The sequence below is a fragment of the Elephas maximus genome, chromosome 24, assembly GCF_024166365.1.
Source record: "Elephas maximus indicus isolate mEleMax1 chromosome 24, mEleMax1 primary haplotype, whole genome shotgun sequence".
Classification (NCBI taxonomy): Eukaryota; Metazoa; Chordata; class Mammalia; order Proboscidea; family Elephantidae; genus Elephas; species Elephas maximus.
This window is the reverse complement of record NC_064842.1, coordinates 33,371,133-33,382,891: the sequence shown is the minus strand read 5'-3', so window position 1 is coordinate 33,382,891 and position 11,759 is coordinate 33,371,133. Positions and strand designations below refer to the sequence as shown.

At 41.0% G+C, this 11,759-nt stretch overlaps 1 protein-coding gene across 2 annotated transcripts in view; it reads left to right on the top strand.

The window, feature by feature from the left end:
- The window catches only part of GNPAT (glyceronephosphate O-acyltransferase), a 41,527-nt gene that overhangs the window by 1,698 nt on the left and 28,070 nt on the right, over positions 1 to 11,759 (top strand). For both annotated transcript variants that reach the window (XR_007515317.1, XM_049868650.1), the window contains exon 2: positions 11,555 to 11,737. Coding sequence is in view for 1 of the 2 variants with exons in the window: in XM_049868650.1 (XP_049724607.1) it covers positions 11,555 to 11,737 (183 nt within the window). In the remaining variant the exon portion in view is untranslated. The remainder of the gene's footprint in view (positions 1 to 11,554; positions 11,738 to 11,759) is intronic.

Sequence of the window (11,759 nt, the reverse complement as noted above, 5' to 3'; positions counted from 1 at the left end):
ACAGCTGCTAAACAAAAAGGTCAGCAGTTCGAATCCATTGGGCGCTCTTTGGAAACCCTATGGGGTAGTTCTGTTCTGTCTTTTAGGGTTGCTATCAGTCGGAATCGACTCATCAACAACAGGTTTGGGGTTTTTTATTTCTTCACTGCTGGTTTTTTAATGGCATGACTCTTGCCAACTTTTTCATGTAAGAGATTAAGGTTTTTTATGTGAGCTTTTCTACTTCTGATCGCTGGACAGCAACCCTCTCTAGCAGTAGTTCCCCCTCCTCCCTTGTGACTGCCCAGCTTTGACTTTCATAATTACCTGAATTTATCCTTATGATTTCAGGCCATCCTTGTTTATTTCCTCTGCTACACAGTTACAATCTGTCTAATCCGAAAGTAGTATTTCAGAGATATTTAAAGTACTGCTGATTGCAGCAAACATTAGGGGTACCTACAGTGTTGTAGTCATTATTCTCAATATCCAAGGTACAGAAATTAAAAATCCAGCCCTTGCTTTCAAGGGGAGTCATACAAGTAAACAGTTACAATTAAGTGGGTTAAGGGCAATAGTTGAAGCATGCATAGTATATTGTGGGAATAATGAGAAGGGGCATCTGAGCCTGCTTGCCCACTCAGGGAAGGCTTCTAAGAGATGATACCTGAGCTGAGTTTTTGAGGGGTGAGTAGGAGATGATGGAGGGAAGAGTAACCTAGGCAGTGATGTAAGGAAACATTTCCCTACATGCATGGGGGAACCTAGTAGTTAAGTAAGGCTAGAATAAAGGGAGCATGAGAAGTGAAACTGAGGAAGTGAGCAGATGATAGCCCCTGAGGCAATTTTATATATCATGTTTACATACTTAAGGATAAAATCTTAACTTTATAAGAGACCATTAAGGGTAATCAGATTTACATTTTTTTTTTTAAGTCTATGAGAACTACAAGGAGTCCTCGTGGCACAATGTTTAAGCTCTTGGCTGCTAACCAAAAGGTCAGCAGTTTGAACCCACCAGCAGTTCCTGGGAGAAGAGACCTGGCAATTTGCTCCCATAAAGATTGAACCAAACTTGTTGCCGGCCTAGGAAGTCCTATGGGGCAGTTCTACTCTGTCTGCTATAGGGTTGCAATCAGAATTGACTAGACAACACACAACCGCAACAACGCAACAGAACTACTAGGTTTCTGACATGGATAATTGTCTGAGTAGCTAACTGCTTTACTTAAGTAGAGACTGTAGGAAGAAAATCAGGCTGGGGAAGGAATCTGATGCCATAAGCATGGAGATCAGTTAGGATGAAGTAATCCAGAGAAGTGATATTGTTAGGTGCAGTCGAGTCGGCTCTGACTCATAGCAACTCTATAGGACAGAGTAGAGCTGCCCCCTAGGGTTTCTACTACACCACAAGGGCCTGAAGTGGTGAAGGCCTGAAATAAGACAGTGGCAGTGAGGCTAGTTACTGTCCTAACTCAGCAGCTCTTGAATGTGGTGGCTAAGGAAAAGGGAGGCAGCCTGAAGTTGACTCCCGGGTTTCTGCAATTTGGCAACTGGGCGAGTGATGATGCCTTTCACTGTTAGGAACTATGGGAAGAAGAGCAGGTTTAGTGAGGGTAAAATAGTAATTTGAGTTTGGAATCTGTTGAATTTGAGCTACCAGAGGCAAATTAACTATTTCTTACTTGTGGATTACCACGTTATGGACCAGATACACCACCAAGTGTTTGAGTGACATCCAGGTACAGTTAAAAATATGGTAAAAACAACACCCAGTGCCGTCGAGTCGATTCCAACTCATAGCGACCCTGTAGGACAGAGTAGAACTGCCCCATAGAGTTTCCAAGGAGCACCTGGCAGATTCGAACTGCTGACCCTTTGGTTAGCAGCCATAGCACTTAACTACTACGAAATATGGTAGCAGAGCAAAAGAGGAAGATCAGGGCTAAATATATAGATTTGGCAGTTGTCAGCGAGTAGGTTGTATCTGAAGCCATAGATGTGCTTGAAATCTTTCAGTGAGACCATAAAATGAAAAGAAGACTGGGGATAGATAACCACGGGTATACCCATGATCCAAGTGGAAATTTGAAACATAAATTGAGAAGAACACAAGTTCATTTAAAAGTGGTTTGAAACCCTTAGGAGACCCATATGTGTTCACATCTCTAAGCCCTCACATATTGAAATAAATTATGATTTGGTAATTTTTTAAATAATTGCAGTACTCAAGTTATGTTTTTGAATCATTCAATGTGGGGTTCCTAATAATTTTTTTTTTTAACTTTGAGGTTTATAAACAAATAAACCATCCTCGAATGTAAATGCTGTAAGGGAAAGTAAATAAAATAAGAATATGGAACATCGTGGTATTTTTCTACTTATAGTAATTAAAAATGAAATGCCTCAACGGAACTTTTTAAACAGGTATTGAGGGGAGGGGGAAATCTTCTGTATTTAGTCTCCATTGTTTGAAAGCTTAATGCTAACATTTGAAAGAGACTTTCTGGCCAAATCTAGACTAGTATTATAAAACCAATAGCTGCAGTTGGAATAATTTATCGGAGTAAGGATGTCTGATTCTTTGAGTTAGACTTGTGCTCTATCAATTAATAAATCTATAAAATTCTTAACATACATACTAACTGTATGCACTAAGTGCTATGGAGGCAGAAAAAAAAAATTGGCTCTTATGGAGGCTAGAATTGGAAGTGAAGAACTAGTGTGGAAGTTGGAGAGCTAGGATACATTAACTAAATGGAACCAAACAAAAATAGGAAGCTGAGGCTGAATGCCAAATGAATGATATTCAGAGGTAAGAGAGTAGGAGTAGAAAGGATCGGTTGCACCTTCTTGGATTAAGTTGTTGAATGATGAGGGCAAAGACTTAGAGGCAAGAAAGCACAAGTCTTGGTCTGGGACAGTGAGGGAACTCCCAGGGAAGTAATTTGTTTACAAGTTTCTGTGTATTATTACTGAATACAAATGCTGGGCAGATTTTCACCAAAACTGGGTAGTTTGACTTAAAATATAGGCTATGGGGTATATATGAAATTCACTTAACAGGGGTCTGGAGAAACACCTGTAAGACAGAGGCAGTTATCGTCCATTTTTCTCCATCAGTTCATCTAATCTACCTTTAACTACCAGCCCTCCATTAAAACTACTCTTACTGAGGCTGCCAGTAACCTTCATGTTCCCAAATGGTGACGCCCTTCTCTGCCCTTATCTTGATCACACAGCAGCATTTAACACATTTGACCATTCTCTCCTTTTGGCTTCCGTAACACCTGGCTTTCTTCCTACTGTTCTTGCCAGTCCTTTGCTAGCTCCTTTTCAGCCACTAAAACTTGAAATACTTAGGGTTTGTCCTGAGCCCTCTTTTATTCTTCATTTATGCTACTCCTCTTTGATCTCATCTTTCCCGATAAACCCTGGTGGTGTAGTGGTTAAGTGCTATGGCTGCTAACCAAAGAGTCGGCAGTTTGAATCCTCCAGGCGCTCCTTGGAAACTCTATGGGGCAGTTCTACTCTGTCCTATAGGGTCGCTATGATTCAGAATCAACTCGACAGCACTGGGTTTGGTTTTTTGGGTTATGTGGCATTGATTCTCAAATATTTATTTAGCCTTGTCCCCTCCCCAAACTTCTAGATTCAGCCAAGCTCTACTTGACTGGTAGTTATCTCAAACATAACATGTCCAAGGTAGAATTCTTGGTGTCGGTCCCTATCCCTAAATTGTCTGGTCTGCAACTCTTTTATCTTAATGAATGGTACCACCATGTACCTAAATGCCGAAGGCAGAAACCAAGAGTCGTCCTTAATCCCTTTCTTGCTTCATCACCTACGTTGTCCTTTCAACAAGTCCTAACAGATCTGTCTCCACAATGTGTTCCAAATCTGTCCTCTCCATCTCTATAGTACTATTATCTATTCCAAGTCATTAACTTTCACCTACCAGAGCTGCCCATTGCTGTTAGTCTTGGCACTGTGATAATCTGTTATCTATCCAACAGCCAGATGGCTTGTTATAATCTGAATGAAAAATCCGGACACCTTAAAGTGGCCTATTAGGCATGACATAATATGGTAACTGCTGCCTCTCTGACTTTATGAATAATCGTGCTCACTGGGCATTAGCCACACCAGCCTTCTGTTTCTCAAATGGTAATCATGCTCTCTCCTTGGAATAGCTGTAGCTCCCTCTTTTTGGAATGCTGTACTTTTACAGAACTTTGCATTACTGGTTCTTTTTATCATTGAGGTCCCAACTCAAATATCACCTCCTCAGAGAGGCTTTCCCAGCTTTTAGAAGGTAGTTCTCCAATTGCTGTTCCTCATTTAATGTTCTTTATATTCTTTTTCCAGTTGTGTGCAGCAGGCTTGTACTGGCTCACAAGAGCTGTTAAATTTTCATGACGATTGTGAGCCCATTGTTAAAACAGCCACTATCTTAAGAATAAAAATACATTAGATAACTTGCAAATAAATAAATTCTGTTAAAGATGTAATAAATACTCAAAACTCAGCTCTTCCTAGTTCTTTTACTATTTCCTGTGCTCTTGAGATTATTTATGTCTGTTGGGCTGTATATTGGAAATACTACGTAACAGTGTGCTGTCGCACATCTCTCGCCAACACCTTGTTCAATGAAGTCATATTGGTAGCTTGAAATCTGCCATGGTGGGAGTATATATACTACTAAAACCAAACCAAACCAGTTGTTGTCGAGTCGATTCTGACTCACTGCGACCCTATAGGACAGAATAGAACTGCCCCACAGGGTTTCCAAGGAGCAGCTGGTGAATTCAAACTGCCAACCTTTGGGTTAGCAGCCATACACTTAACCGTTGCACCACCAGGGCTCCATGTAAACCATAGAAATTTGCCAATGCTATAAATCAGGGCTCTCCCATGCCAGTTTTTAAGTGATTGAACATTTACGGGCACTGGCTACTGGTGATATCACTAAGTGAATTTACATCATTTATTTGTTGTTGTCTGTCTTTCTTTAAGGGAATGTAAGCTCCATCAGTGCAGGTTCCTTGTCTCCCTTCTTTATGTGTATTCTCAGCGTTTAAAACAGTGCCTGGTACCTTGTGGGCTCTCAGTAAATGTCTGCTGAATGAGTGGATCTTCCAGAGCAGTTGAAAAGGAGGTACAAGGAGAGGCCCGTTTAGCTATCAATAGGGAGAGGCCTGCTATACAAATTAAGATAGGGAAAGCAAACAATGGGGAAGAGATCCAAAACCAAAGCCATGGCCCAAACTATTCTGACTCATAGCAAAACCCATAGGACAGAGTGGAACTGCCCCATAGGGTTTCCAAGGCTATAAATCTTCACAGAAGCAGACTGCCATATCTTTTTCCCGTGGATTGGGCTGGTGGGTTTGAACTGCCTACCTTTTGGTTAGCAGCCGAGTGCTTAACCACTGCACCACTAGGGCTCTTGCAGAGAAGAGATACTTCAGCTAAATCTTCTTACTTGGTCCCCTGTTTGTATTATGCTCTTATCATCCTTATGTCAACTAGCCATGTAAATATATTTATTTGGTAATGGTAGATAGTTCTCCAGCATGGTATACGGAAGGCCAGTTAGTGAGCAGTAACACTGAACCGTGGCTGCTCATAGGAATCACTTGGAGTACTTTTAAAAATAACTCTGGTTCTTGGGCACCACTCACAGACCAAACTAATCAGAATCTCTGGATGTGCATTTTTAATACTGCCCCAGTGATTTTAATGTGCAGCCTTGGTTACAAAACCACTGGGTTAGACATTGAGTCAGGACCAGACTGGGGAAGGACTTGAATGATAAGTTTAGAAGTATGAGCTTTATTCTGTGACTTTTGGGGCACTATCATCAACAGAGTTCAGGAAATGCTTTCATTCAGTAATTTTTTTTTCATTCTAATAACAATTATTGAGCTCCTCCTAGAACTGGGAATACAATAATGTGTACAACACATTACATGGAAACCCTGGTGGTGTAGTGGTTAAGAGCTATAGCTGCTAATCAAAAGGTCAGCAGTTCGAATCCATGAGGCGCTCCTTGGAAACTATGGGGCAGTTCTGCTCCATCCTATAGGGTCACTATGAGTCAGAATCGACTCAACGGCAATGGTTTTTTTTTTTTTAATATATCACCCTACTCATAGGAAGTTCACAGTTTGGTAGGGGAGACACCCAAAGTTTAATAAAGTGTTTTAGATGTTGTTGTTAGGTGCTGTCAAGTCAGTTCCGACTCAGCGACCCTGCAGGACGGAGTAGAACTGCCCTATAGGGTTTCCAAGGAGCAGCTGGTGGATTTGAATTGTTGACCTTTTGGTTAGCAGCCAAGCTCTTAACCACTATACCACTAGAGCTCCTCAAGTGTGTTAGATACTCTCATTAAAATGTACTGAGGGTTCAGTAAAAACCCAAAGGATAGGATGACCAGCTCAGTCTAGGTTAAGGGGAGAATGAGGAGACATACATCAAGGAAATGAACATTAGCAGTGGTTGATGGATGAGTGTTTTCCAGGTAAACAGGTGCGGAAGAGGACATTTGCAAATGCCCTCTTTCAATAACTGGTGCCAAATTAAATAATGGGCAAAGGATATGAATAGGCACTTCACCAAAGAAGACATTCAGGCAGCTGACAAATAAGTGAGGAAATGCTCACGGTCATTAGCTATTAGAGAGATGCAAATCGAAACTACAATGAGATACCATCTTATTCCAACAAGGCTGGCATTAATCCAAAAAACACGAAATAATAAATGTTGGAGAGGTTATGGAGAGACTGGAGCACTTATACCCTACTAGTGGGAATGTAAAATGGTACAACCACTTTGGAAATCTATTTGGAGTTTCCTTAAAAAGCTAGAAATAGAACTACCGTATGATCCACCAATCTCACTCCTTGTAACATATCCTAGAGAAATAAGAGCCTTTACACTAATAGAAATGTACATACCCATGTTCTTTGCAGCACTGTTTACAATAGCAAAAAGATGGGAGCAACTAAGGTGCCCATCAACGGGTGAATGGATAAATTATGGTATATTCACACAGCGGATACTGATAGGCTTAAAGTCAGGAAAGATATGCGTCAGGGTTGTATTCTTTCACCATACCTATTTAATCTGTATGCTGAACAAATAATACGAGAAGCTGGGCTATATGAAGAAGAATGGGGCATCAGGATTGGAGGAAGACTCATTAACAACCTGTGTTATGCAGATGACACAACCTTGCTTGCTCAAAGTGAAGAGGACTTGAAGCCCTCACTAATGAAGATCAAAGACCACAGCCTTCGGTATGGATTACACCTCAACATAAAAAAACAAAAATCCTCACAACTGGACCAATGAGCAACATCATGATAAACGGAGAAAAGATTGAAGTTGTCAAGGATTTCATTTTACTTGGATCCACAATCAACAGCCATGGAAGCAGCAGTTAAGAAATCAAAAGACGCAGTGCATTGGGCAAATCTGCTGCAAAGGACCTCTTCAAAGTGTTGAAGAGCAAAGATGTCACCCTGAAGACTAAGGTGCGCCTGACCCAAGCCATGGTATTTTCAATCACATCATATGCATGTGAAAGCTGGACAATGAATAAGGAAGACCGAAGAAGAGTTGACGCCTTTGAATTGTGGTATTGGTGAAGAATATTGAATATACCATGGACTGCCCAAAGAACAAACAAATCTGTCTTGGAAGGAGTGCAGCCAGAATGCTCCTTAGAGGCAAGGATGGTGAGACTGTGTCTTACATACTTTGGACATGTTGTCAGGAGGGATCAGTCTCTGGAGAAGGACATCATGCTTGGCAGAGTACAGGGTCAGCGGAAAAGAGGAAGACTTCAACGAGGTGGATTGACACAGTGGCTGCAACAATGAGCTTAAGCATAACAACGATTGTAAGGATGGCACAGGACCGGACAGTGTTTTGTTCTGTTGTGCATAGGGTCCTATGAGTCAGAACTGACTCGACGGCACCTAACAACAACAACAATATTCACACAGTGGAATACTAAGTATCGATAAAGAACAATGACCAATCTGTGAAACATTTCATAACGCAGAGGAATCTGGAAGGCATTATGCGGAGTGAAATTAGTTGCAAAAGGACAAATATTGGTGAGACCGCTATTATAAGAACTCAAGAAATAGTTTAAACACAGAAGAAAATATTCTTTGATGGTTACGAGGGTCCGGAGGGAAGGAGGGACGGGGTATTCACTAATTGGGTAGTAGACAAGAACTGTTTTAGGTGAAGGGAAAGACAACACACACTACAGGAGAAGTCAGCACAACTGGACTAAACCAAAAGCAAAGAAGTTTCCTGAATAAACTGAGTAGCAGGGCAGGGGTCTGGGGACCATGGTTGCAGGGGACATCTAGGTCAATTGGCATAATAAAATCTGTTAAGAAAACATTTTGCATCCCACTTTGGTGAGTGGCGTCTGGGGTCTTAAACACTAGCAAGCGGCCATCTAAGATAGATTAATTGGTCTGAACCTACCTGGAGCAAAGGAGAATGAAGAACACCAAAGACATGCAGCAATTATCAGCCCAAGACCCAGAAAGGGCCACATAAATCAGACTACATCAGCCTGAGAACAGAAAAACTAGATGGTGCCCAGCTACCACCAATGACTGCCTGACAGGGAACACAACAGAGAATCCCTGATGGAACAGGAGAGCAGTGGGGTGCAGACCTCAAATTCTAGTAAAAAGTCCAGACTTAATGGTCTGACTGAGACTAGAAGGACTCTGGAGGTCATGGTCCCCAGACCTTTTGTTAGCCCAAGACTTGAACCACTCCCAAAGCCAACTCTTCAGACAGGGATTGGACTGGACTATGGAATAGAAAATGGTACCGGTGAGGAGTGAGCTTCTTGGCTCAAGTAGACACAGGACACTATGTGGGGCAGCTCCTGTCTGGAGGGGAGATGAGAAGACAGAGAGGACAGAAGCTGGCTGAATGGACACGGGGAATACAGGGTGGAGAGAAGTCTCATTAGGGGAAGAGCAACTAGGTGTACATAGCAAGGTGCATATGAATTTTCGTATGAGAGACTGACTCAATTTGTAAACTTTCACTTAAAGCACAGTAAAAAAAAAAAAAACTGGTGCCACCATACACCAAGAATTTGCCTGTCTTGATCAGCAGTGCATCTGCATACCCAACCCATACCATGGTGCCAAGCATATAGTAGGTGCTCAAATATTTAATAATGAATGTTATATTCTGTAGAGCTAGCAACTTGAACAAAAGTGTGGGGAACCGTGAAATCATAGCTTCTTTAGGGAAGTGCAGGTCTTTTGCATAGCTGGACTATTTTAAGAAGGGGAATTGTAGAGAGGTACCCGCCTACCTCTCTACCTTTGAGTACTTACACAGAGTCTTGGGTCAGTTGCTAAGAAGCATGAGACATGATCCTGGGAGTAACAGAGAACCGTAGAAGGATTTTAGATAATATATTTGGCAAGCTTTTTCAAAGTACACATGCCTGCTGTTCCCCCTTAGGTCCTTGCTTGTCCTGAGGGGTATGTGTGTGCCTCCCTCTCCCCCCTTCACCCCCTTTGTCTGTATATGACCCTATGTGATTTAGATCCTTCTCTCTCCCACTCCAGGACCACTAAACAGAAAGTCCTTAAGATCCCTTTTAGCTCTAAAATTACGTAATGGCAGTTTGTTGCATTCTACCGAGTCGGAGCCTATGCAACTGTCTATTACTTTATTAATGTGAAATTTGAAAAAGTTCTCCAGCCTTCTTACCAAGAGTATATCAATATATTACAACAACTGCAATTTTATACCAGAATTCCAGAATTTAAAAGATTTTCCCCTCATGTGTTCTCTGTATATATGGGGGCGTAAATATTTTCATGTTTGTTGGCACTGGGTGGGTTGTATATGTAACATGTTTTACATGTTGCCTGTTTATATTTAAACTCTTCAGAAATGTTGTTTACTTCAATTTATATCCTTATTATGCCTAATTGTGGTCTCAGTTTAACATTCTGTATTTTTTCTGTTACCTCGACATTTAGTCATTCAATTATTGAACAATTATTGAGCATCTACCATATTCCAGTCACAGCTAGATGTTGAGAATACAAAGAGGAAACAAACTGACCTATCCTGGAGATAATTGCATTTCAGTAGGGAAGACAGACATGCAAACAATTACATCTTATGAGATACATAGATGTTTACAGTAGGAAAAGAACTCCAACTGAAGAAAGCAAATAATTCTCTCTGGAGAACTCTAGGAGCACATTTACAGAAGAGGGATACCTGAGATAGGATGACAGGAACAGAAAGGCACTCCAACAGAGAGATGAGCATGTGCAAAGCAAAGAGGGATGCCACCTATGACGTGTGCTGGAGACATGCAAATCACTCCCTATTGCCTAACTAAGGTATACTTAAGGAACCCTGGTGGTGCAGTGGTTAAAGTGCTTGGCTTCTAACCGAAATGTATATTTTAGCTATAATTATTATTAACATTACTACCCCCAAAAACTGAGTTGATTCCGACTCGTAGGACAGTACAACTGCCCCATAGGGTTTCCTAAGCTGTAACCTTCACGGAAGCAGACTGCCACATCTTTCTCGCATAGAGCCACTGGTAGGTTCAAACTGTCAACGTTTCGATTAGCACTTGGTGCTTAACCACTGTACCATTGCTTTTATAATCAGAAAAATAAACTTTTAATATTACAAAGGTCATTGATAGCCTGATATACAGCAGTTTCAAGGGTCCCTTGGATAGAAGCTGAATTGCAGTGGCTTGAGCGGGAGATAGGAAAATGTTGTTATTGTTAGTTACCGTTGAGTTGGCTCCAACTCATAGCAACCCTGTGTACAACAGAACGAAACACTGCCCGGTCCTGCACTATCCTCACAGTTGTTGCTGTGTTTGAGCCCATTGTTGCGGCCACTGTGTCAGTCCATCTCATCAAAGGTCTTCTGCTTTTTCTCTGACCCTCCGCTTTACCAAGCATGACGCCCTCTCCAGGGACTAGTCCCTCTTCATAACATGTCCAAAGTATGTAAGACAACTACTTAATGATGGCTTATATGGGAGTACTTTATTTATTGAGAGAATTTTCCTTTTCTTTGCACCTATGTGGGTTTATTTTATTGTATATAATTTTGGGTTTCTAAAGTATGCTTTGACTTAGTGTTTAAATCTAAGTCAAAGAGGAAGACAAAACAAGTTTATCATTGTGGTAGGTGAAACCTTGTAAAATTGGTCTGAATACTCTAGAGCTTAATGTCTCATCTTTGCTGTCTTTAAGTTTCTCAAAGGGGTATTGAGCTTGCAAGGATAGCAATCAGAAATATGGTAATAATAAAAATGATTATGATAATTCAATATCAGTTTTATTGACCCTAATTATCATTACATTTCTTTTTCTTCCTATATGTAAATCTAACATCAGAACACTGCTCTTGTTCATATTTTGCAAATTAAAAATTTTGACTAAGATGAAATCCTGCCAATGTGGTCTCTAATGTGTCGTGTTTTATCTTACAGTATGTGCTTATTTTCTCTTATTTGCCTCACCCACAGAAGGAGCTCAAAAAGCGGGATGAGTTTGAAGATATTTTAGAGGAGAGAAGGCATGTCAGTGACTTGAAATTTGCAATGAAATGCTACACACCTCTTGTCTATAAGGGTATTATTCCATGCAAACCAAGTGATATTAAATATAGTGTTCTCAATTCTGAAGAGATTCGTTATACCATTAAACAGGTAAGTGATTCCCCACTTAGAG